The sequence below is a fragment of the Scyliorhinus canicula genome, unplaced genomic scaffold (assembly GCF_902713615.1).
Source record: "Scyliorhinus canicula unplaced genomic scaffold, sScyCan1.1, whole genome shotgun sequence".
Taxonomy (NCBI): Eukaryota; Metazoa; Chordata; class Chondrichthyes; order Carcharhiniformes; family Scyliorhinidae; genus Scyliorhinus; species Scyliorhinus canicula.
In genome coordinates, this window is record NW_024055447.1 from 930,399 (window position 1) to 957,108 (window position 26,710).

At 47.0% G+C, this 26,710-nt stretch overlaps 2 protein-coding genes across 2 annotated transcripts; both read left to right on the plus strand.

The window, feature by feature from the left end:
* Positions 1 to 2,511: 2,511 nt before the first annotated feature.
* Positions 2,512 to 18,196, plus strand: LOC119959483 (zinc finger protein OZF-like). Its single transcript, XM_038787727.1, has 5 exons — positions 2,512 to 2,563; positions 5,695 to 6,844; positions 9,145 to 9,151; positions 17,019 to 17,191; positions 17,874 to 18,196. Exons 2-5 carry the CDS (start codon positions 5,712 to 5,714, stop codon positions 18,034 to 18,036), a joined length of 1,476 nt encoding a protein of 491 aa, XP_038643655.1. The 5' UTR covers positions 2,512 to 2,563; positions 5,695 to 5,711; the 3' UTR covers positions 18,037 to 18,196.
* Positions 18,197 to 21,550: 3,354 nt separating this feature from the next.
* LOC119959477 (zinc finger protein 239-like) lies at positions 21,551 to 26,710 on the plus strand (the record flags this gene model as incomplete). The annotated part of the gene is made up of 2 exons (XM_038787721.1): positions 21,551 to 21,629; positions 25,782 to 26,710. A coding segment is annotated over exon 2 (588 nt), but the record flags the coding sequence as incomplete, so codon positions are not given.

The window sequence follows — 26,710 nt, forward strand, 5'->3', positions numbered from 1 at the left end:
CCCGTTCTCCCCGTGTCTGCGTGGGTTTCCTCGAAGTGCTCCGGTTTCCTCCCACAGTCCAACGATGCGCAGGTTAGGTGGATTGGCCATGCTAAATTGCCCTTATGTTGGATGGGGTCGCTGGGTTACAGGGATAGGGTGGAGATGCTCTTTCCAAGAGCCAGTGCAGACTAGATGGGCCGAACGGCCGACTTCTGCACTGTAAATTCTATGATTGTACCTCGATGATTATTGAGTCAATCCGCGAGTCAGCCTGAAATCTGCCTCACAATGCCCGGGTGATTGACAGCAGCCCCGGACCAATAAGAAGAGGAGGGGCGGGACTGCGGGACCGACCGGAAGCAGCTAGACCTCCAACCAATCGGAGTGAATGAGGGGCGGGCCCGCTGTGATTGAAGCAGGCGCAGTGTGTGTAATGGCGCTGTAGAAGGACGTGTTTTTTAGATCGGAAATCGGTGAGAGGACTTTAACAACATGGAGGGAGCGAGAGATCGCGGGGGTGGGCGGAAACGTTGTGTAAAGTTGTTGAAATCGCAAACATCGGAAAGGTTTCCGCGACCCCGTTTGTACTGAGCGAAACTGCAGCTCCTCACGTTCGGCTCGGGTTAACGGCCGCCATCTTTATTGGATGCAAATCAGGGCGCATGCGCGTTTTCCGTGTTTGTCGGGGCGATGTTTCAATGAGTGGGAGGAGCTTGTTCCCCATTGTTCAGAATGGAGACAACTTGTCCATCAAACTGGATTAGTCTTTGAGTCCTAATGTCTTACTGATGATGCAAAGCAGTGGCAGAGATGGAAAGAAAAGGAAGCCGATCCTGCTCTCTGGATTTCACTCTCTTATTAGACATTCTGTCCCATCTGTCCAAAGCTCTGCGGCTCTGTTCAGCCATGTGAAGACCCAGGATAGAAATTCACAATCAATGGGCTTTGACAAAGAGTCATTGGACTCGAAACGTTAGCTCTTTTCTCTCCCTACAGATGCTGCCGGACTTGCTGAGATTTTCCAGCATTTTCCCTTTCAATAGAAATTCACAACCCTGAGTAGACGTCACCCTCAAATCGAGGACTGATTCATAGAATTTACAGTGCAGAAGGAGGCCATTGGGCCCATCGAGTCTGCACCGGCTCTTGGAAAGAGCACCCGACCCAAGCCCACACCTTCACCCTATTCCAGTAACCCCACCCAACTCTAAGGGCAATTTTGGATACTTAAGGGCAATTTAGCTTCACAGCTCCAGGGTCCCAGGTTCGATTCCCGGCTTGGGTCACTTGTTTGTGCGGAGTCTGCACGTTCTCCCCATGTGTGCGTAGGTTTCCTCTGCGTGCTCCGGTTTCCTCCCACGTCCAAAGATGTGCAGGTTAGGTGGATTGGCCATGCTAGATTGCCCTTAGTGTTCAAATTTGCCCATAGTCTTGGGTGGGGTTACTGGGTTATGGGGATAGGGTGGAGGTGTGGGCTTGGGTAGGGTGCTCTTTCCAAGAGCCGGTGCAGACACGATGGGCCGAATGGCCTCCTTCTGCAATGTAAATTCTATGAAATTATATGAAATACATGGGTTTTTGGAAAATCATTGCGACAGTAAAAAATATTTTAGTGACTCTGGAACATGATTAGGACAGTAAAAATACTAATGTTGAGTCTCTGGAAAATCATGAGGACAGTAAAAAAGATTTTTGAACATTTCTCTTCTGTGGATATAAAAATATTGAAACTGTGATAAAGGTTGATTGACTGACAGTCAATCGCTGTCCTTTTATAAAATAACTTTAGAGTGCCCAATTCATTTTTTCCAATTCAGGGACAATTCAGAGTGTCCAATGGGCCTAACCTGCACATCTTTGCGTTGTGGGGATGCAGCATGGTGGTGCAGTGGGTTAGCCCTAATGCCTCACGGCACGAAGGTCCCAGGTTCGATCCCGGCTCTGGTCACTGTCCATGTGGAGTTTGCACATTCTCCCCGTGTTTGCGTGGGTTTCGCCACCACAACCCAAAGATGTGCAAGGAAAGTGGATTGGCAAGGCTAAATTGCCCCTTAATTGGGAAAAAAAAATTAATTGGTTACTCTAAATTTATTTTTTTTAAATCATTGGGTTGTGGCATGAAACCCACACAAACACGGGGAGAATGTGCAAACTTCGCACAGACAGTGACCCAGAACTGGGATCGAACCTGTGACCTCGGCGCTGTGAGACAGCAGTGCTAACCACTGCACCACCGTGCTGCCCTAGTCAAACACTGTCCTGGAAGGGAAGGAGTTCTTTTGCTTCCCAATTGGCCGAGGAAGGCAGTGCGTCACAAGGATGGATGTGTTGACCGATTAACGGCTGGAGGATGGCGGCAAGTCATGTGATCAAGCCTGCAGAAATACATTCAATCAAAGTTGGCGAGGAGAGAATGTTGTGAATTTCTATCCGAAACTGACAGTGTGGTTTCTGTAAATTTACAGGATACTGGAAGTGGAGGTTTAACAGACGGGAAACACAAACCAAATGTCACATCGCGATCTGACAGAGTCACTCGATTCATCAGAACCAGAATTTCAGCAGCATCTGGGTGTGGAAGGTAAAAGGTTTGTCTGTTCTGTCTGTGAGGGAAGATTTCAGGTCTCGGTGTGACTGGAAAAGCCACGAGATTCACAAACCCTGGTTAGACCAAACCTGGAGAACTGTGTTCAGTTCTGGGCAACAAACCTGAGGAAGGATAGAATGGCCTTGGAGGGAGTGTAGCACAGATTTACCCGAGTGATATCTGAACCCCCCCCGGGGTTGGGTTAAATTAAAAGGCGAGATTACACAAAAATGTCAGAGTCAGCTGGCAGCACGGTGGCACAGTGAGTAGCATTACTGCCAAACAGCGCCGAGGTCCCAGGTTCGATCCCGGCTCTGGGTCACTGTCCATGTGGAGTTTGCACATTGTTTGCATGGGTTTTGCCTCCAAAGCCCAAAGATGTGCAGGTTAGGTGGACTGACCACGCTAAATTGCCCCTTAATTGGAAAAAATGAATTCGGTACTCTAAATCTATTTTTAAAAATTAAAAAAACCAAAAATGTCAGTCATTATGGGCAGAGAAGGGCATTCGGTCCATTGAGTCCATGCTAGCTCTCTGGTCGGCCAGGTGGTTAGCACTGTTGCTTCACAGCACCAGGGACCCAGGTTTGATTCCTGGCTTGGGTCACTGTCTGCGGTCTGTGCACGTTCTCCCCGTGTGTGTTGTGGGTTTCCTCCGGGTGCTGCGGTTTCCTTCCACAAGTCCCGAAAGACGTGCTTGTCCGGTGAATTGGACATTCTGAATTCTCGCTCTGTACCTGAACAGGTGCCGGAGTGTTACGACTTGAGGATTTTCACAGTAACGTCATTGCAGTGTTAATGTAAGCTTACATATGACACTAATAAAGATTATTATTATCTGGAGCAATCCAGTCAGAGTCATTCTCCTGCTCTGTCTCTATCTTCACAGGTTTATTTCTCTCAGGTTTCTATCCAATTTTTAAAAAAATAATTTATTGTGTCTATTTCCAAACACTGTCCTTGGCAGCAAGTTTAAGGTCATTGCCACTGGCTGTGTAAAAACATTCTTCCTCATACCTCCTGTACCATTTACATGCACAGATACGGAGCAACGTAGAAAATAGGAGCAGGAGGAGACCATTTGGCCCTTCGAGCCTGCTCCACCATTCATAACGATCAGAGCTGATTAGGCTCAATAGCCGAATCCCGCTTTCCCCCCATATCCTTTGATCCCCTTCACCCTCAGTGCTGTATCTAACTACTTCTTGAAAACATGCAATGCTTTGGCCTCAATTAGTTCCTGTGGCGACAAATTCCATAGGCTCACCGCTCTCTGGGTGAAGAAATGTCTCCTCATCTCTGTCCTAAATGGTCTACCCGGTATCCTCAGACTGTGACCCCTATTTCTGGACACCACTATCGGGAACATCCTTCCTGAATCTACTCTGTCTCACCCTGTTTTTCTTTTAACATAAATTTAGAGTGACCAAATTTTGTTTGCAATTAAGGTGCAGTTTTAACGTGGCCAATCTACCTACCCTGCACATCTTTGGATTTGTGGGGGTGAGACCCACGCAAACACAGGGAGAATGTGCAAACTCCACAAAGACCGTGACCCGGATTGAACCCGGGTCCTCGGCGCCATGAGGCAGCAGTGCTAACCACTGAGCCACCGTGCCACCCACTTTTTATAGGTTTCTATGAGATCCCCCTCATTCTTCTGAACTCCAGCGAATACAATCCTAACCAATTCAAACTAACCTGCACATCTTTGAACTGTGGGAGGAAACCGGAGAACCCGGAGGAAACCCACACAAACACACGGAGAAAGTGCAAACTCCACACAGTCAGGGGGAGAATTGAACCCGGGTCCCTGGTGCTGTAAGGCAGCAGTGCTAAGCACTATGCCACCCCCTGTCTTGCAACCCTCAAGAGAAAAAAAAATCCTTATCCCCATCTGAAATGGGTGACCACTCACTTTGCAACAGTGACCCCCATGTTCCAGATTCTCCCACAAGAGAAACATCCTCTCCACATCCACCCTGTCAAGACCCCTCAGGATCTTGTATCATTCAATCCAGGTTTTACCCAAAACTTTAAATCTGTGTCCTGACTGCTTGTATGATCAGTGAATGGAAACAGAGTTTCTTTGTCCACCTGATGGAAATCTGGCATAATCGTGTGTCCCTGAACCAAATCTCCCCTCAACCTCCTTTGCTGGAACCATTCTGGTAAATCTCCTCTGCACCTTCTCCAAGAACCTTCCCATTCTTCCTGAAGAGTGGTGACCAGAGCTTTATAAAGATTCATAGAATAGAATTAGAACTATAGAATTCCTACAGTGCAAAAGGGGGCCATTCGTCCCATCAAGTCTGCACCGATTCTCTGAAAGGGCACCCTGCCTAGGCCCACACCCCTACCCTGTCCCTGGAACCCCAGAGCCCCACCTAACCTGCACATCCCTGGACACTGAGGGGCAATTTATCAAGGCCAATCCACCTAACTTTCCCTTCTTTGGACTGTTAGAGGAAACCTGAGCACCGGGTGGAAACCCACACAGGCATGGGGGGAAAGTGCAAACTCCACACAGACAGTCACCAAGGTCACAATTGAACCCGGGTCCCTGGCGCTGTGAGGCAGCAGTGCTAACTACCGTTCCACCAGAAGCATAGTTTCTGTATCAATATTACTGTTTATGAAGGTCAAGATCGAATTTGCTTTGCCATCAACTCTCTTAATATGTCTTGTAGATGTACAAATTCCCTCTTCACCTCTTTCTCTCTCCTCCCAAAGAGGCCAGTTGTGTTTTTGTGACAATTCTGCCATTTTCATGGTCACTTTTTCCCAGAACCGGCCCCACAAATGACCAGATTCATTCAGTTCAATTTCACAACCTGCTTTTGTGTTTTTCTAAAATAAATTTAGATTATCCAATTCATTTTTTCCAATTAAGGGGCAATTTAGCGTGGCCAGTCCACCTATCCTGCACATATTTGGGTTGTGGGGGTGAAACCGCAAACACGGGGAGAATGTGCAAACTCCACATGGACTGTGACCCGGGGCCAGGATCGAACCTGGGACCTCGGAGCCGTGAGGCAGCAGGGCTAACACACTGTGCCACCGTGCTGCCCGCCTTTGTGTTTTTCTGGGTTCTCTCTCACTCCCTATTTTCTGTTTTAAATCAGTTTCACAGTGTGTTCGAATGGGAGACTTCAAAGTCCAGAAACTCAAACCAAGCATCATGTCAGGATCTGACAGAGTCCTCAATTTATCATATCCTGAATATCAGCGGATTTTGATCATGGAAGGAAAAAGCATCGTTCACAGTGGGGAGAAACCGTACACGTGTTGCGTGTGTGGACGAAGATTCAGTCAATCATCAGGCCTCACAAGCCACAAATGCAGTCACACAGAGGAGAAACCATGGAAATGTGGGGACTGTGGCAAAGGATTCACTTACCCATCCAAACTGGAAACTCATCAACGCAGTCACACTGGGGAGAGACCATTCACCTGTTCCAAGTGTGGGAAGGGATTCACTCAGTCATCCACCCTGCTGAGTCACCAGCGAGTTCACACTGATGAGAGACCGTTTCAATGTCCAGATTGCGGGAAGTGCTATAAATGTTCTGGGGAACTAATGTGCCATCAATGTGTTCACACTGACGAGAAACCGTTTAGGTGCTCTGACTGTGGGACCGGGTTCAGACGGTCAGCTGATCTCGCTGTACATCAGCAAATTCATACTGGGGAGAGGCCATTCGCCTGCTCTCAGTGTGGGAAGGGATTCATTCGGTCATCGGCCCTGCTGAGACACCAGCGAAGTCACACTCGGGAGAGATCGTTCACCTGCTCCGAGTGTGGGAAGAGATTCAGTCACTCATCCAACCTGCTGAGTCACCAGCGAGTTCACACTGGGGAGAGTCCATTCACCTGCTCCAATTGTGGGAAGGGTTTCGCCACTTCATCCCACCTGCTGAGACACCAGCGAGTTCACACTGGGCAGAGACCATTCACCTGCTCCGAGTGTGGGAAGAGATTCACTCAGTCATCCAACCTGGTGAGTCACCAGCGAGTTCATACTGGGGAGAGACCATTCACCTGCTCCAAGTGTGGGAAGAGATTCAGTCACTCATCCAACCTGCTGAGTCACCAGCGAGTTCACACTGGGGAGAGTCCATTCACCTGCTCCAATTGTGGGAAGGGTTTCGCCACTTCATCCCACCTGCTGAGACACCAGCGAGTTCACACTGGGGAGAGACCATTCACCTGCTCCAAGTGTGGGAAAGGATTCACTCAGTCATCAAACCTGCTGAGACACCAACGAGGCCACAAGTAACCACAGTAATTGGATTTTGCTGTTACTCACATTCAGGACTGAGCCATATTCATTTGGGTCTTTTTCTGCTGATAACAAACTCCAGCCCATTTACAGGGGCTAATATTCTGGCTAAAAATCAAATAAATTAGATTTGTGTTAAATACGCAGTGTGTTGAAACTTTTTGATATCTCTGACACAAGTTAGTTCCTTTTGAAGTTCTCTCACTCTCCCCTGTCTCTTCCATCCTCACCTCCAACAAGAAGCGCGAGGAGCTTGTGGAGCTTCTTTGTGACTGAGATTGAATAAATCCGATCAGCTGCCTCTGCTGCTTCCATCCCTTCCACGAGCCCACCGGACCAAACTGTCTCCAAATTTCATCCTTTCCCAAGCCCTGAACCCACATCTTTCTCTAGTTTCTCTCCCATCTCCCCTCATGCCCTCTCAGAGCTCATCTTGTCCATGAGACCCAGATCCTGGCCCATCGACCCTATTCCCACTGAGCTACTGATCAGCCAACTATCCTGTGTCTATGGATATTGTCAACATTTCTGTCTCTTCAGGTACTGTCCCTCTGTCCTTCAAATCTGCCATCATTACCCCTCCTCCATAAAACAGTCCCTTGACCCTGCCATCCTTACAAATTACCATCTTCAACCTCCATCTCCTCTCCAAACTCTTTGAACATATTGCTACCTCCCAAATCCTTGCCCATCTTTCCCAGAACTCCCATGTTTGAATCCTTCAATCAGGTGTCCGCCCTGTTTCAGTCGTGAAATACAAGAGACAAACAAAATCTTACCCGGAGAGAAGACAGACAATCCGGGAGCTTGGATGCAAGGGCGGCACAGTAGCACAGTGGGTAGCACTGTTGATTCACAGCACCTGGGACCCGGGTTCGATATCCGTCTTGGTCATTGTGCAGAGTCTGCAAGTTCTCCCCGTGTCTGCGTGGGTTTCGTTCGGGTGACCCGCTTTCCTCCCACAGTCCAAAGATGTGCAGGTTAGGTGGATTGACTGTGCTAAATTGCCCTTCGTGTCCAAAAAGGTTAGGTGGGGTTGCGGGGATAGGGTGGAGGCATGGGCTTAAGTAGACTGCTCTTTCCCAGGGCTGGTACAGACTCAATTCTCGGATTCTATAAGGTGGGATTGTCCTTTCTGAGCTCCAGCCAGGTGATGTTAAACACTCAGGCGGGAAAGACAAAAATCTACAACGTGTTTAAAACAGCTGATTTGTTTCACCAATATCATTCTAGGATGTTAAACTCCAGTCCCTTCGAGGTTATTTTCATCAGAAACAATCTCCAACTATCAGAGTAAAAACCTCAAAGTTCTGGTACAGATAGAGGCCATTTGGCCCATTGTGTGTGTGCTGGCTGAAGTGGAGCTGTTCAGCTTAATCCCATTTTGCAGATCTCAGTCGATTGTCCTGTATGTCCCAGTCCTTCAATTGGATATCCAAGACATTAATTTTAAAGTGATCAGGATTTCTGTTTCTGTGATGCTATCAGACAGCGAGTTCTAGACTCCCACCACTGAAATGATTTCCCCCTTCCACTCGCAATCCTCTGTTAATTACTTTAAATCTAAACCCCTTGGTTATTGATCTGTTAATGAAATAGATCCTTCTTATCCATTCTATCCGGGCCCTCAGAATGTTAAACACCTCAGTTAATCTCTCCTCAGCATTCTCTGTTCCACAGAAAACAACCTCGGCCTCTCCAATCTTTCCTCATTGTTAAAATTCTCCACTTGTGTCAACATCCTGGTCAACCTCCTCTGCATTCTCTCTGGGATGAACACATCCTTCCTGTAATGTGGTGACCAGAGCTGTACTCAGTAATGTAGCTGTGGTTTATCTAGTGTTTTGGACAGCTCCAGTATAACCTCCCTGATCTTATAATAAACACAGAAAATGCTGGAAATACTCAGCAGCTCTGGCAGCATCTGTGGAGAGAGGGGTTTCAGGTCTTTCCTCCAATAGAAATTGCCGGGAATATTCCCTGCTCTAGTATTCTGTCCCCGTGAATAACAAAGTATCCTCTCTGCCTTCACAATCACCGTATCTATCTCTCCTGTCACCTTCAGGGATCTGTGGACATGCACTCTAACGCCCCTTTTTCCCTCTCACCTCACTATCATACCATTCATATTCTTTCCCTTTGCCGTGTTTGTCCACCACAAATGTATTTCTTATCCCGCGCTTCTCTGGATTGACCTGTTTGCTACTTTTCTGGCCCGCTGATCAGTCTATTGATGTCTTCCTGCAGTCATTACAGCCTTGGTTCAAACATGCACAAAAGCGCTGAATGCCAGAGGTGAGGTGAGAGTGTCTGCCCTTGACATCAAGGCAGCACTTGACCGAGTATGGCATCCAGGAGCCCCAGCTAATCTGGAGTCAATGGGAATCGGTGAAAACTCTCCGCTGGTTGGAGTCGTACCTGGCACAAAGAAAGATGGTTGTGGTGGTTGGAGGCCAACCATTTCAGCTCCAGGACATCACTGCAGGAGTTCCTCAGGGTAGTGTCTTCGGCCCAACCATCTTCAGCTGCTTCATCAATGACCTGCCTTCATCATAAGGTCAGAAGTGGGGATGTTTGCGGATGACTGCACAGTGTTCAGAATCATTCGCCAACCCTGAGATAATGAAGCCGTCCATGTCCAAATGCAGCAAGACCTGGACGATATCCAGGCTTGGGCTGAGAAGTGGCAAGTTACATTCGTGCCACACAAGTGTCAGGCAATCACCATATCTTCCAAGAGAGGATCTAACAATCGTCCCTTGACATTGAATGATATTACCATTGCTGAATTCCTCACAATCAACATCCTGGGGGGTGCCATTGATCAAAAAATTAACTGGATGAGCCATATTAATACTGTGGTTACCAGGAAAGGTCAAAGACTAGGAATCCTACGAAGGGTAACTCATCTCCTGAACCCCCTCCCCCCCCTCTCAAAGCCTGTCCACCATCTGCAATGCACAAGTCAGGAGTATAATGGAATACTCTCCAGTTGCCTGGATGAGTGCAGCTCCAACAACACTCAAGAAGCTCAACAGCATCCAGGACAAAGCAGCCCGCTTGATTGCTCCCCCTTCCACAAACATTCAGACCATCTATCACCGATGAACAGCCGTGTGTGCCGTCTACAAGATGCACTGCAGTAACTCAACAATGTTCCTTATTCAGTACCTTCCAAACCCATGACCACCGCCATCTCGAAGGCCAAGAGCAGTAGATCACTGGGAACCCCACCAGCTGGAGGCTCCCCTCCAAGTCACTCACCACCCCGACTGGGAAATATATCACCGTTCCTTCGCTGTCACTGGGATAAAATCCTGGAACTCTTCCTAACAGCACAGTGGGTGTACCTACACCTGAAGGACTGCAGCGTTTCAAGAAGGAAACTCCCCGCCACGTTCTGAAGGGCATCTAGGGATGGGCAATAAATGCTGGCCTTACCAGTGAAACCCACATCCCATAAATGAATAATAAAAGTCTGCAGCTTTCTTTCTCACTGCCAAAAAGAGGACCGTAAATAACTTAATCCTGTCCCCATGTTAAAGTCTAAAGCATTGATATAGAACTCAAGAAGCATGGAATCGTGTCCTGGGAAATCTAAAATCCCACTGGAAATACTCCACCAATCACAAACATACCTCTTGACCATTGCCCTTTGCTTCCTGCTGCTCCAGCTGATGTCACTTCCTGCACTTGTGATTGTTCTGGACATGAGAAGTATCCTGGTTTTCCCACGTGGAGCAGGACTGGAATACCACGGCCAGGTCTTTAATTATTTGATTATTTGACTTAGCAAAATAAATTTAAGATTAAAATAAATAAAGATTCATCAGCTTCTCACCAATCAGTTTCTTCTGTTGAGCTGAAGTCACCTTTTATCCAGGAATTAACTGAAATGTTTTTGATAATTGTTTTTTAAAATAAATTTAAAGTACCCAATTCTTTTTTTTCCAATTAAGGGACAATTTAGCACTGACCAATTCACCGACCCTGCATCATCTTTGGGTTGTAGGGTAAGACACACGCAGACACAGGGAGAATGTGCAAACTCCACTCGGACAGTGATCCGGGGCCAAGGGATCGAGACCAGGTCCTCAAGCGCCTTCAGGCAGCAGTGCTAACCAGTGTGCCATCATGCCACCCGTTTTTGTTAATTGTTAATATCTAAACCCCTCAAATGATTAATTGACTGAAAAATTCAGATGTCTTTATTCTTACAATGCCAACTTCATCTTTATCCCCTGGATTTGATTAACGGACCACAAACTGTAATTCTGTGAACGATGACTAGATTATTTCAGTTTTGCGATAATTAATGAATTGTCTCACTTTATAATTGATGAATGCAGTGACCAGGATGTGTTCTCCTCAGGACTGGGATGGCCTGTCATTGCCACAGGACTGGGATGCCCAGTCATTGCCACAGGACTGGGATGCCCTGTCATTGCCACAGGACTTGGGATTGGCCTGTCATTGCCACAGGACTGGGATGCCCTGTCATTGCCACAGGACTGGGATGCCTGTCATTGCCACAGGACTGGGATGGCCTGTCATGCCAAGGGACTGGGATGCCCTGTCATTGCCACAGGACTGGGATGGCCTGTCATTGCCACAGGACTGGGTGCCCTGTCATTGCCACAGGACTGGGATGGCCTGTCATTGCCACAGGACTGGGTGCCCTGTCATTGCCACAGGACTGGGATGGCCTGTCATTGCCACAGGACTGGGGATGCCCTGTCATTGCCACAGGACTGGGATGCCCTGTCATTGCCACAGGACTGGGATTCCCTGTCATTGCGACAGGACTGGGATGGCCTGTCATTGCCAAGGGACTGGGATGGCCTGTCATTGCCTTTATTTATTCCATTATTAACTGACTGAAGCAACAATAAACTGGAGGTTAAATTAAATAAAGATTCATCAGCCACTCACCAATCAGCTCATTCCATTTGTCTGAAGTCACGTTATTTTTATCAGGAATTAACTGAAATGATTTTCTTCATTCTTATTACGTAAACAGATTGGATTTTAACTTACTGAAGAATTCAGACTTTTTCACTGCTCCAATCACTTGTCATTCAGCTTCAACTTTATCCTCTTGATTTGATCAACAGAACACTAACTGCAATTGTATAAATAATCACATTGATTCAGGTTTATACTAATTAATGAATCATGACTCAGTACATTAATGCAGTGACCAGAATGCTTCTCGCATAATCTCCTTGCTCTTATATTCCAGGCCTCGTCTAAGAAAGGATTCTTGGCTGCCTGATCACTCTATCCAGCTACCTGCGGATAGGGACTCCAATGCCTCTCTGTTGCTCTATGTTCTCAGTATAATTCTATTCATAGTTCATTCCCTTGACTTGTTTTCACTCTGAAATTCATTATCTCTCATTGTTTGCAGCACAGCAGTTAATACTGATTACAGCGCCAGGGTCCCAGGTTCGATTCCCAGCTTCGGTCACTGGTCTGTGCGGAGTCTGCATATTCTCTCTGTAGCTGTCTGGGTTTCCTCCAGGTGCTCCAGTTTCCACCCATAATTCCTGAAAGACATGCTTGTGAGGTGAATTGGACATTCTGAACTCTCCATCTGTGTACCTGAACAGGCACCAGAATGTGGCGACTAGGGGATTTTCACAGTCACTTCATTGCACTGTTGACGTTAGCCTACTTATAAAAATTCAATAATAAAGACTATTATTAAATTGAATTCCGGGGCGGCAGGTTGGCGCATTGGGGTATGTGGAACATTCCTTGTTCCAGGCCTACCCGGGTCCCCTCCCATAACCCCTTTACCGGTACATTGATGACTATTTTGGTGCTGATTTATGCTGTCGTCCGGAACTGGAAAAATTCATCAACTTTGCTTCCAGTTTCCACCGCTTCATCACTTTCAACTGGTCCATCTTAGACTCCTCCCCTCTCTTCCCTTCCTTGACCTTGCTAGCTCCATTTCTGGCAATAGACTATCTACTAATATCTATTACAATCCCACTGACTCCCACAGCTATCTTCGCACCCTACACCCTGTAAGGACTCCCTCCCTTTCTCTCAGCTCCTCCGCCTCTGTCGCATTTGTTCCGATGATGCCACTTACCAAAGTGGTGCTTCAAATGTGTTCCTTCTTCCTCAACCATGATTCATCACCTACAGCTGTAGACAGGGCCCTCAACACTGCACGGTCCATCTCCCACACCACTACCCTCACCCCGTCCCCTCCCTCCAAGAACAAGGATAGAATCCCCCTCATTCTCACATTTCACCCCACCAGCCTCCGTATGCAAAGCATAATCCTCTGCCATTTTCACCAACTTCAACATGATGTCACCACCAAACACGTATTCCCTTCACTCCCTCTGTCAGCAGTCCACAAAGACCATTCCCTCCAAGATAATCTAGTCCACTGCTCCACAATACCCAACACCTCTCCCATCACCTATGGCACCTTCCCATGCAATCGCAGAAGATGCAACACCTGCCCTTTTACCTCTTCTATGCTTAACATCCCAGGCCCAAAACATTAATTCCAGGTTTAAGCAGCGTTTCACATGCACCTCTTTCAATTTGGTCTATTGCATTCACTGCTTCCAATGTGGTCTCCTCTATGTCAGAGAGACCAAACGTAGATCTTCGCTCTGTGCGCATTCAGGTCCCTGACCTTTCCGTTGATTGCCATTTTAACACAGGACCGTGTTCCCATGCCCACATGCCTGTCCTTGGCCTGCTGCAATGTTCCAGTGAAGCTCAAAGCAAACTGGAGGAACAGCATCTCATCTTCCGGTTGGGCACGCTACAGCCTTCCGGTCTCAACATTGAATTCAACAACTTCAGATGATTAGCTCGAGCCCACCTTGACCCCTTCATTTTCATTCCATTTTATTTGAACTGTCTTTTACCTTTTATTTCTTTGTCTTTCTTTACATATATTTCCCCCCACTCTGTCCCACTATCTGATCCCCCCTTTCCCGTTGTTACCAGACTCCTAAACGACCCTCTTATGGACTGACCTCAGTAACACTACACCCCTGTATGCTTCGTCCGATGCCGGTGTTTATATAGTTACATTGAAAAATAAAAATTGCTTATTGTCACGAGTAGGCTTCAATGAAGTTACTGTGAAAAGCCCCTAGTCGCCACATTCCGGCGCCTGTCCGGGGAGGCTGGTACGGGAACTTGTGTACCTTATGTTACCGTATTATGTATTTTCTTTTATTTCCTTTTCTTTTCATGTACTTAATGATCTGTTGAGCTGCTCGCAGAAAAATACTTTTCACTGTACTTTGGTACACGTGACAATATACCTGACTAACCTTTTGGACACTAAGGGGTAATTTAGGATAACCAAAGGGGCAGCAGGGTAGCATGGTGGTTAGCATAAATGCTTCACAGCTCCAGGGTTCCAGATTCGATTCCCGGCAGGGTCACTGTCTGTGTGGAGTCTGCACGTCCTCCCCCTGTGTGCGTGGGTTTTCTCAGGGTGCTCCGGTTTCCTCCCACAGTCCAAAGATGTGCGGGTTAGGTGGATTGGCCATGCTAAATTGCCCGTAGTGTCCTAATAAAAAAAGTAAGGTTAAGGAGGGGTTGTTGGGTTACGGGTATAGGGTGGATACGTGGGTTTGAGTATGGCTCGGCACAACATTGAGGGCCGAAGGGCCTGTTCTGTGCTGTACTGTTCTATGTTCTATTTTAGCTCTCTTTTCCCTTGGTTTCTGTGGCTATGACTAATCTTTCATTCGCTACCCTACAGTATAAGTATCTCCCACTTTCAACGGCTTTTAGCTTTGACAAAGGGGCATCTGGGCTCTTCTTCTCCTTACAGATGCTGCCAGACCTGCTGAGATTTCCAACATTTTCTCTTTTAGTTTCAGATTCCAGCATCCGCAGCAATTTGCTTTTGCAAATCACTTTGGGAAATAGAACATAACACAACACCCATTTGCACGAATTTGTGTTTTATTTCAACGAGGTAACAAAATATATTTTCTGCTGCCTATTTGGAGTTTCAACGATGCTGTTATTACCCAACATACCCAGCGTTTGTGAATCTGCCCTGATCACGCCCCAGGAGCCTAGTACGCAGGCGCAGTGTTATATATAGAGCATGCGCAGTTTCACTTTGCTCGGAGTCCTGCGAGCACATGAGGTTTTTTTCGGCAGGTGAGGGTCGCTGGGGCGGAGGGAGGAATTGAGTCGGGAATTGGGGTGGACAGCGAGCGGAGGCTTCATAAACACCTGGTGCAGGTTGCAAGCCCCGACAGGAGCCTGCCGGTCCCCTGCTTTCTGTTCCAGGGCGTTTTCCCGGGAACAGGCCCGGGTTAATTGCCGCCATCTTGTTTGGGCGGGCAGCGAAGCGCATGCGCGGATTCGGCCGGACGAGTGGGCGGGGCCTCAGGTTCCCAGTGACCCGGATGGTGACAACAATCCAAACAAAACAGCTGGAGGACATTCCACGGAGCTGACTGGGTGGGAGGAGGTCTGAAGGTTCAAATTAGAGCAAAATACTGCGGATGCTGGAAATTGGAAGTAAAGACATAAAATGTGGATGAATGAGCGGGTCTTTCAGCTTCTGCGGAGAGAAATAGTTAATGTTTCGGATCTAAATGATCACAGCCGCAGGGACTGAGTATGCAGAGGGGAGGTTGGGGAAAGTAGATTGTTAGTGAGCAGGGGTAGTTGGAGTGAGTGGGGAAGGAGGTCTGAAGAGAGGAACCTGAGTGAGATGGGGGGGGGGGGGTTGAGAGAAGGGCTTCTGACTGAGTTGGGGGAGGAGGTTTGATGAGAGTGACCTGAGTGGGCAATGGTAGTTAGGCTTCTGTCTGTCAAGGGACGGGATATTGACAGAGTTTTTGTGTTTATATGTTGGGAACCAGCATGGAGTGTCTGGGAGCAGCCTAAGGTCCAAGAGAGCTCTGTGCACACTGTTGGTGGGGAGAACAGGCAGAGTGTAAGTCAAATATTTTATATCTGGAATGTTGCAAGGGCATATTTTTGGTTTTGGACAACTCTTGGGCCTCCTTCACCATGTAAATGGTGTGCACTTGATACCCCTGATAAACCCACATGTCTCCAGTTTCCACAATCTTCACTCTCAACAGGTTTCACCCTTCCCCCATCAATGGTTTTGTCATCAACATCTCCCTCCATACCCTCCCCCCTCACAAGATGTCCCCTTTTCTCCAGTGGATTTGGTCACTCCTGGTGTTGGGTGAACAGGTATTAGTGTGAATCTGCATACAAGCAGCAGATTTTGACATGACCTTGTGTGGTGTTGAATCTGAGAGGTTGGCAAGGGGATAATTAGAGTCGTCAAGGTTTGAGGTGACAAAGGAATGAATGAATTTCAGTAGCAGATGAGATGAGGCAGCAGCAACTCTGGACAAGGTTACTGAGTTGGAAATAGACAGTCTTTGCGATGTGTCATCAAAAAAACAGTTTGGGATGAAATTTGACAACCAGATTATGAACAGATTGGTTCAGCCTCAAAGAGTTGCAATAGATATAGGAGCTAGGGAATGGGATATGTAACACAAACTGAAGATGATTGCTTTCCTCGTCCTGATATTTAGATGGAGAACATTTCTGCTTATCCAGTAATGAGTCAGATAATTTGGGATGTTTCCGGATTTGGAGGGACACTTGGAGATGATAGTGGAGGTTAAGGGTTTTGGACGTCACATGAAAGCTCTGGTCGAGTTTTAGATAAAATCCTCTCCTTCAAGCCTTCCCACCTCCCTCTTCCTCTCTCCCCCAGATTGGGGGGGTGTAGGCCCAGATCAGGTGGCAGCTTCCCTTCCCGAAAGGACATTGGTGAACCAGTTGTTTTTTATGACAATTCAGCAGTTTTCATGGTCACATTTCCAAGTGTCAGTCCCACAAATGACCGGATTCATCCAACTCCATTTCACAAGCTGCCTTTGTGTTTATCACTCTCTTTTTCTCCTCTTTGAATTCATTTTTCAGGATATTGGAAGGGTAATTTGTCAATATCACATCAGGATGTAACAGTCACTCGACTCATCAGAGCCAAAACATCAGCTTTTGAACATGGAATCAAAAAAAAACACTCACAAGAGGGAGAAAGTGTTTCCGTGTTCTGTGTGTGGACGAAGCTTCAGCCAATCATCAAACTTGTCAAAACACAAGTGCTGTCCCATGGGGGAGAAACCGTGGAAATGTGGAGATTGTGGGAAGGGATTCAATTGTCCGTCTGAGCTGCGTATTCATCAACGTAGTCACACCGGGGAGAGACCATTCACCTGTTCTGTGTGTGAGAAAGGATTCACTAAATCATCTGACCTTCTGAGACACCAGCGAATTCACACTGGGGAGAGACCGTTCACCCTGCTCTGTGTGTCGGAAAGGCTTCACAACTTCGTACCACCTCCTGAAACACTATCGTTCCCACAGTGAGGGGAGAAATGGGGAGAACGTGTTTCCGTGTTCTGTGTGTGGACGATGCTTCAGCCGAAAAGCAAACCTGTCAAAACACAAATGCTGTCCCAGCGGCGAGAAACCGTGGAAATGTGGAGACTGTGGGAAGGGATTCAATTACTCGTCTGAGCTGCGTATTCATCATACAGTCACACCGGGAAGAAACCATTCCCCTGCTCTGTGTGTGGGAAAGGATTCAACAAACCATCTGACCTTCTGAGACACCAGCGAGTTCACACTGGGGAGAGACCGTTCACCTGCTCTGTGTGTGGGAAAGGCTTCACAACCTCATATGGCCTCCTGTCCCACCATCGTATCCACAGTGAGGAGAGACCTTTCCAATGTTCTGACTGTGAGAAAAACTATAAAAGGAAAACAGGTCTGTTGAGCCATAAACTCACTCACACCGGGGGAGAAACCGTTCACCTGCTCTGCTTGTGGGAAAGGATTTGCCCGTTCATCCGAGCTCCTGACACACCAACTTGTTCATACTGATCAGAGGCCGTTTAAATATCCTGACTGTGAGAAGAGCTTTAAAAGCCGGAAGGATCAGCTGACACATGAACACACTCACACCAGGGAGAGATCTTTCATCTGTTCTTTCTGTGGGAAAAGTTTTAGTTGGAAGTCCAACCTACTTAAGCACCAGCGGATTCACACTGGGGAGAGGCCATTCATCTGCTCAGTGTGTGGGAAGGCATTCATTCAGTCATCCCACAGGCTGAGACACCAGCTATTTCACAAGTGACTGAAGGGATTGGATTTGGATTCTGCTGTTAATCACATCCGGACCGAACCATCTTCACTCTGACAGCTGGTGTTTGTTGCTGCTGATATTAATCAGCCTGAAAGCTGGGGTGTGCATTGATGTTCTGTATAAATATTGATTAAATCAGCTTTGATTCAGACACTGTGTTTTGAATATTTGGTTTCCTCAATGATAAGAGGAGACTGATTGATCTGCTGACTGGGACATTATTTTGATCTTTTCTTACTCTGAATTATTTCTGTTCTCTGGTTCACCTTCTCCCAGATTAAACACTGAGCTTTCATCAATCCTATCAATCTGTTGGAGACATTGGGCGGTTGGTGAGTTTCACCTGATGTTGGTGTCAGTTGCCCTCGGAAGATTTCCCAGTTTTCTGAAATTCCAGTGTGGTTGTGTGTTGATGTAATGATCGGAGTTTCAGTTCCAATGCTGATGATGGAGGGCCTGTGCTGCCAGAACCACAGAATGATTACAGTTCAGGAGGAGGCCATTCAGCCCATCGAGCCTGCACTGCTCACTGAAAGAACATCCTACCTAATCCCACTCCCCTGCCTTATCCCTGTAACCTTGCACATTCTTTCTTTGCAGATAATAATCCAATTCCCTTTTAAATACATTGATTGAAGCTCCATCTCCATCTTAATATGTTCATTCCAGACTCTATCCACCATCTGGGTGAAAACATTTTTTAGCCTCCCATCACTTCTGCTCCTTTTGCTAATTATTTTAAATCTGTGCTCTCTAGTTCTTGATGTACTCCTGAGGGGAAATAGCTTTTCATTATTTACCCTGTCCAAACCCCTCAGGATCTTGATTACCTCTTCAAGTCTCCTATCAGCCTTCTTTTCTCCAAGGAAAACAGACTCAGCCTCTCCTCATAGCTCCAGTTATTTATCCCTGGAATCATTCTTGTAAATCTTCTCTGGACTCTGCACTCCAATGCCTTCACATCCTTCCTCAAGTTTAAAAAAAATAATTTCATTGGGATGTGGTGTCGCTGGCTGGGCATTTACTGCCCATCATTAATTGCCCTTGAACTGAGTGGTTTGCTCAGCCATTTCAGAGGGCATTTTCAGAGTCAACCACTTTGCTGTGGGTCTGGTGACACATGAAGGCCACACCAGGTAAGGGCAGGAGATTTCCTTCCCTAAAGGACAAGAGTGAATCTGATGAGTTTTTATTGCATTATTTTATTGCTTTTTTTCATAAATTTAGAGTACCCAATTCATTTTTGCCAATTAAGGGGCAATTTAGGGTGGCCAATCTACCTAACATGCACATCTTTGTGTGGGGGCGAAACCCACGTAAACACGGGGAGAATGTGCAAACTCCACACGAACAGTAACCCAGAGCCGGGATTGAACCTGGGACCTTGGCACCGTGAGGCAGCAGTGCTGCCCCCAGATTGGGTTTTTCTGACAATAGACGATGGTTTCATGGTCATCATTGGACTTTTAATTCAAGATTTTAAAATATTGAATTCACAATCCACTATTCTAAATACTAAGAAGTTAATTTCTGGACTAAAGAATTGTGAGTTCTTCGAAGATGTAACAAGCAAAGTGGATAATGGGGATCCTGGAGATGTAGTATATCTGGACTTCCGGAAGGCGTTTGATAAGTTGCCACACAAAAGGTTAATTGACAAGGTGAGATCACATGGGATTAGGGGTAATTTATTACCTTAGATAGAAGACTGGCTGACAGACAGGAGACAGAGAGTCAGGATAAATGGTTCTTTTTCTGGATGGCAAGATGTAACTAGTGGGGCGCCACAGGGTTCAGACCTTGGGCCCCAGCTATTTACAATTTATATTAACTACTTGGATACAGGGATAGAAGGTTCTATAGCCAAATTTGTAGATCACACAAAAATAAGTGGGACAGTAAACTGCAATGAGAAAATAAGAACCTTACAAATGGATATAGATACGTTAGGAGAGTGGTCCAAAATGTGGCTGATGGAGTTGTGGATAAGTGTGAGGTCATGCATTTTGGTCAAAAAAATGGAAAGGCACCTTATCTAAATGGGGAGAGACTTCAGGGTGCCCTATGCAGTGAGATCTGGGTGTCCTTGTGCACGAGTCACAGAAAATGAGCATGAAGGTGCAGCAGATAATAAGGAAAAAAAATGGAATGTTAACAAGGAAATGCGTAACAAAGTATTGTTGCAACTATACAAGGCCACACCTGGATTATTGTGCACAGTTTTAGTCCCTTTATTTGAGGAAAGATGTAGTGGCATTGGAGGCAGTTCAGAGGAGGTTCACTAGATTGATTCCAGAGATGAGGGGAGATTGAATAGTTTAGGCCTATACTCTCTCTTAGAAGAATGAAGGGAGATCTCATTGAGGTAAACAAGATGCTAAAAGGTATGGACAGGGCGGCACAGTGGTTAGCACTGTTGCTTCACAGTGCCAGGGTCCCAGGTTCCATTCCTGGCTTGGGTCACTGCCTGTGCAGAGTCTGCACATTCTCCCTGTGTCTGCGTGGGTGTCCTCCGGGCGCTCCGATTTCCTCCCACAAATTCTTGAAGGAGTTAGACAGATTTTTAATTGGTAATGGGTTGAAGGCTTACAAAGGACGGTGGAGTTGAGCCCAGGATGGGATCAGCCATGATCATATTGAAGGTATTTAGACTCGGGAGGCTGCATTGCCTTCTCCTGCTCCTCGGTTAGGTGTTCTCGAGAGGAGATGCTCTGACTGATTTTTCAATCCAGCTCTTGGTCTTTAGCATTGTGGGTAGCACATAAGGAACAATCAGCTATGATGGAATGGCGGAGTAGACACGTTGGGCCAAATGGCCTAATTCTGCTCCTGTATCTTAAGAACTTGTGACTACACAGAATACCTTTCACTGTACCGCAGTACATGTGACAATACAACAAATGCAATACAAACAAGTCTTGTTTACCCATCCCCTGGGCTCACTTTCCTTTTAAGAAGGACCAAAAGTTGAAATTTCCCATTCTTCGTTTCTTATAGTTGTGATCATCCTGATCTCTGTAATCTCCTCCACACACACACCCCTTCAAGATCTCTGCACTCATTTAATTCCGGCCACTATAGCACTCCTGATTTGTTCGGTCCACCATTACTGACCTTTTATCATTTGACTGGGCCACTAGCTCTGGTATTTCCTCCTTAAAAATCTCCGACTCTCACTCACTTTCCTCTATTACGAAATCTAATATCTCCTCTTGAGGCTGTGTCAATTGTTATTTTGTAACATTTCTCTGAAATGTCTCAAAAAGCTTTATTCTGTCAAAATAAATTTGAATTATTGGTCACAGCCCTGGAAATGTATCATTGTTCTGACTCATAAATAGGAATTTGTAACTCAGAGTGAAACAGTCTGTCACGATTGAAACAATTCTAAATGTTGCCCTCAACATGATGGCGACTGAGCCTTAACTCCGCTGCTGCTGCCCCCATAAAAATGGTGGGTGCGCGTGCGCACTGCTAGTGCCCAAATAAAGTTAATGGTGCGCATGCGCAACCCCGCTAGCGCGCGATCGAGATGGCGGCCCCATCGTCCCGTCTGTGAGCCTCGCTCAGGGCTCCCGGTACCGGTAGGTTATTTTTACGGGTTTTCGGTTTATATCACATATTTATATAGTGTGTCCAACGACGCGCCTGATTCATCTCTCCCTTCGCCCCTGATTCATCTCTCCCTCCGCCCCGTCATTCCCACCTTTACGGATTGTGGATCCGAGAACGAACGTTTTTCTGTGTCGCCATTAATCACACTGCGCATGCTTCACTCAAGCCCAGTCCCGCCCCCTCATTCACGCTGATTGGTTGGAGGACCCCTGACTCCCCACAGGTCCTCCGTTCCAACCCATTCTTTACCTATTGGTCAGTGCTGCCGTCAATCACTTCGCGCATTGTGAGGTGTCAGGTGAGAGGTCTGTCGGGGGGCGGGGTTTACAAACCCAGTGCGGCCCCAGAGCCGAACAATGAACATTCTCCACTCACTGTCCGTCACTTCCGGCTTCTCTCCATAAAACAACATCATAGAGACCAGGGGGGTAGACACTGACCCAGTGACAATGTCCACTGCATTAGTGGGCAAGTCTAATGTAACCTCTCCTGTTCCAAAAAGGCAGAAACTAGAAACCTAGTTAGTTTAAAAACTGTTGTTGGGAAACTTGGAATCCATTAATGAAAAATGAAAATCGCTTATTGTCATAAGGAGGTATAGGGTGGATATGTGGGCTTGAGTAGGGTGATCATTGCTCGGCACAACATCGAGGGCCGAGGGGCCTGTTCTGTGCTGTACTGTTCTATGTTCTATGTAATGAAGTTACTGTGAAAAACCCTAGTCGCCACATTGCGGCGCCTGTTCGGGAAGGCTGTAACAGGAATCGAACCGTGCTGCTGGCCTGCTTTCAAAGCCAGCGATTTAGCCCTGTGAAAAACAGCCCCGCATTAGTGAGGATGTAGCAACTGGACATTCGTAAAGTCAAACTGCAAACCATCAGAGTCAGTGGAAAAGTCTAATGTAACCCCCCCACTGGTTAATGATTTGCCGCACACAGAGCCACACACAGAGCCACTGGTTATTGATTTCCCGCTCTAATTGACTTTCATGAATGGAGGCGGGTATAATATATGTCCCCACAGGCCAATTTGAAAGGCAGGCCGGCTTTGGGGGCTTCCTTGATGGGTGGTTTGCGGCTAGGACCCCATCGGCCCTGGTCCCTGTGGGAAGGGCGGAGGGCTGGTCCCGACGGTGCTCCTTTTCCTGGGAAACGGTTCAGATTTGCTCCCTTACTCTTTGGCGGGCAGGGAGCACCCTTTCCCAGGGACATGGTTCGGATTCACTTCCTTACTCTCTGGAGGGAGAGGGTGCTTCTTTCCCGGGGAACATATTTTCAGATTCACTCCCTTACACTCTGGCGGGAGAGGGTGCTCCTTTCCGGGGACACATTTCAGATTCACTCCCTTATTCTCTGGCGGGAGAGGGTGCTCCTTTCCCGGGGAAACATTTCAGATTCACTCCCTTACTCTCTGGCGGGAGAGGGTGCTCCTTTCCCGGGGACACGATTCAGATCCAGTCCCTTGGACTCTGGTGAACTCTCTCAATTAACAACAGGGAGGTGACTTTTTAGAAATTAATCCATGGACTATAAAGCAATGTGGATGTTGCGGAATTAAAGTCTCTGAATGGGAAGTGGGTGTAATTCTGGATTTAATAATCCTGGAATAAATGTGTTTCAGACTGAAATGTGAGGCTGGAATGAAATGGAGTTTCTGCTGCTGTTGTTAGCACTGTTGGATTGCTGTGTGTGTGAGCCTGGGGACAGGAGAGAGAGGGAGAGGGACGGAAAGCAGCAGTTGAAAAAAAAATGAAAATCGCTTATTGTCATGAGTAGGCTTCAATTAAGTTACTGTGAAAAGCCCCTAGTCGCCACATTCCGGCACCTGTCCGGGGAGGCTGGTACAGTTCCCCTTGTACAAAGGGTCAGTCACAAGGGGGACACATTCATGCTGAGGGCAGGGGATTTAGAAGGTTTTGAGGAAAGTGAGGAAAGAGGGTGGTGACGGTCTGGAATACACTGCCTGAAGGATGGTAGAAGCGGGTTGCCTCACATCCTTTAAAAAAGTTCCTGGATGAATAGTTGGCACGCCATAACATTCAAGGCTATGGCCAAATGTGGCAAGGGATTAGGTAGGTAGGTTGTGTTTTTTCATGTGTCAGTGCAGACTTGATGGGCCCCAAGGGCCTCTTCTGCACTGTTGCTGATTAAACAAATTTAAGTGGCATTGCAGACAGCCCAGATGATGGCATTAAATTGCAAGGAGATATTGACAGATTAAGTGAATGGGCAAATTTGTGACAGATCGAATTGAATGTAAGCAATTCTGGAACAAAAAAGGATAGAGCAGTGTATTTTCTAAATGGAAAGAGGTCAGCAGACAGTGGATGTTCAAAGAGACTTGGGGTACAGGTGCACAGATCCTTAAAATGTCACAATCAAGTCCAGAACATAATTAAAAAGGCGAAAGCCATTCATAGCTAGAGGATTTCAGTATAAAGACTGCAGTTATACAAAACCCTGGTAAGACCCCACTTGGAGAACTGTGAGCAGTTCTGGGCACCACACCTTCGGGAGGATATTTTGGCCTTGGAGGGAGTGCAACTAAGGTTTACTAAAACGGCACCCCACAATACACTGACTACGGGGGGGTTACGTGACAAGGAGAGATTACACAAATTAGGCCTGTTTTCGCTAGAATTTAGAAGGTTAAGGTGTGATCTGATTGAAGTATTTAAGATATTAACAGGGAAAGACAGGGTTGATGAAGATAAACTATTTCCACTGATTGGCGATTCGAAAACTAGGGGTCATTGTCTAAAAATCAGGGCTGGACCGTTCAGGAGATGTTCGGAAGAACTTCTTCACACACAGGGTGGGAGAGGTTTGGAACTCTCCCACAAACAGCAGGTGAAGCTGGATCACTTGTTAAGTTTATATCTGAAATAGATAGACTTTTGTTGAGCAAAGATACGAAGGAATATGGAGTTAGGTCACAGATCAGCCATGATCTCACTAAATGGCAGGACAGATTTGAGGGGCTGAATGGCCTACTCCTGTCCCAATGTGTATTTCTGTGATTCTGTGAAATTCAGACACCACCATGACAAGGAAAGAGTCCGGATTAGAACCTGAGTTAGTCTGAGCTGCAAACCATCCCTCCAGATCCTTGCCCTTCATGGATTTAGTGAAGATCAAGGCAATAGTTGGGGCCGCACGGTAGCATTATGGACAGCACAATCGCTTCACAGCTCCAGGGTCTCAGGTTCGATTCCGGCTTGGGTCACTGTCTGTGCGGAGTCTGCATATCCTCCCCGTGCGTGCGTGGGTTTCCTCCGGGTTCTCCGGTTTCCTCCCACATTCCAAAGATGTGCAGGTTAGGTGGATTGGTCATGATAAATTGCCCTTAGTGTCCAAAATTGCCCTTAGTGTTGGGTAGGGTTATTGGGTTATGGGGATAGGGTGGAGGTGTTGACCTTGGGTAGGGTGCTCTTTCCAAGAGCCGGTGCAGACTCGATGGGCCGAATGGCCTCCTTCTGCACTGTAAATTCTATGATCTATTGAAAGACTTGACGGAGTTGTTGGATACCGTTTTTCGGGTTGCAGGGTAAAGCCTGACGGAATTCACTCTCCACAGGCTTGAGCTGCCTTTGAACTTCATCGATGCCTTGACGCTTTGTTTGTGTTGCTGCCGAAAAGTCCTGAATCCTCCCCCTCTCCGGGGACCAGGTGCCACCTCACCGTACCCATCTCCAGAATCTTCTTTCAGGTTGTGGAAGCGAATGATAACAGGCCTGGGATGAAAACTATCCCTCAGCCTCAGAGACAGGATATGATGCACACTTTCTAATTTTAAACTCCCAGGCTTCAATGATCCCATTGAATGGTTCAGGTTGGATGGGCCGAATGGCTGACTGCAGCTCATATTTCTTATGACCTCCTAGACAGGAAGCAGTGAGCTGAGCTTGGATCTGTCAATCAGCCTGAATCAGCACCTTCAGGAGAATAGGGAGGGTGAATATTAGATACAGCAGAGTGAGAATGGAGGGAGAGTGTGTGGGATGGAGATTTCCAGCTTTCGGGGAATAAGAGAGAGGAAACAAATGTTCCATTTATTGAGAATTATTGTTCTGAGTTTCTATCCTGTACTGACAGTGATGAATTTTGTAATTTTTTTTACAGAATATTCAATGAGGAGGAATTACAGACAGAAATCTCAACAGTCAAGTCTCAATTTGACAGTCACTCGATTCCTTAGAACCAGATTATCATTGGCCTTTGAGTTGATAAGATGAAACATTTACCCAAATTGCCGGCTTCTTAAGATTTGAAACATCAGTGTGACTGGAAAAGCTCCGAGACCCACACAACACACACCCGAGTGAGAGAGTTCCAGTGAACTGACTGTGTGGAAAGAGCTTTGACCAGTTACACAGCCTGAAAAACAACATTGAGAGCGGGGAGGGACCTTACCCGTGTTGTGTCTGTGGACGAGGCTTCAACTGATTTGGAGACCCAAAAAAATGGAGAAACCGTGGAAATGTGGGGACTGTGGGAAGGGATTCAGTTTCCCATCTCAGCTGGAGACTCATCGACGCAGTCACACTGGGGAGAGACCATTCACCTGCTCCAAGTGTGGGAAGGGATTCACTCAGTTTTCCAGCCTGCAGACACACCAGCAAGCTCACGCTGGGGAGACGCTATTCACCTGCTCAAAATGTGGCAAGGGATTGACTCAGTTTTCCAGCCTGCAGACACATCAGCGAGTTCACACTGGGGAAAGACCATTCACCTGCACTCAGTGTGGGAAGGGATTCAATGATTCATCCAACCTGCAGAGACATCAGCGAGTTCACACTGGAGAGAGGCCATTCACCTGCCCTCGGTGTGGAAAAAGATTCACTGATTCATCCACCCTGCGGACACACCAGCGAGTTCACACTGGGGAGAGGCCATCCACATGCTCTCAGTGTGGGAAAGGATTTACTCAGTTATCTCACCTGCGAAGACACCAGCGAGTTCACACTGGGGAGAGGCCATTCACCTGCTCTCAGTGTGGGAAAGGATTTACTCGAGCATTCAACCTGCGGTCACACCAGCGAGTTCACACT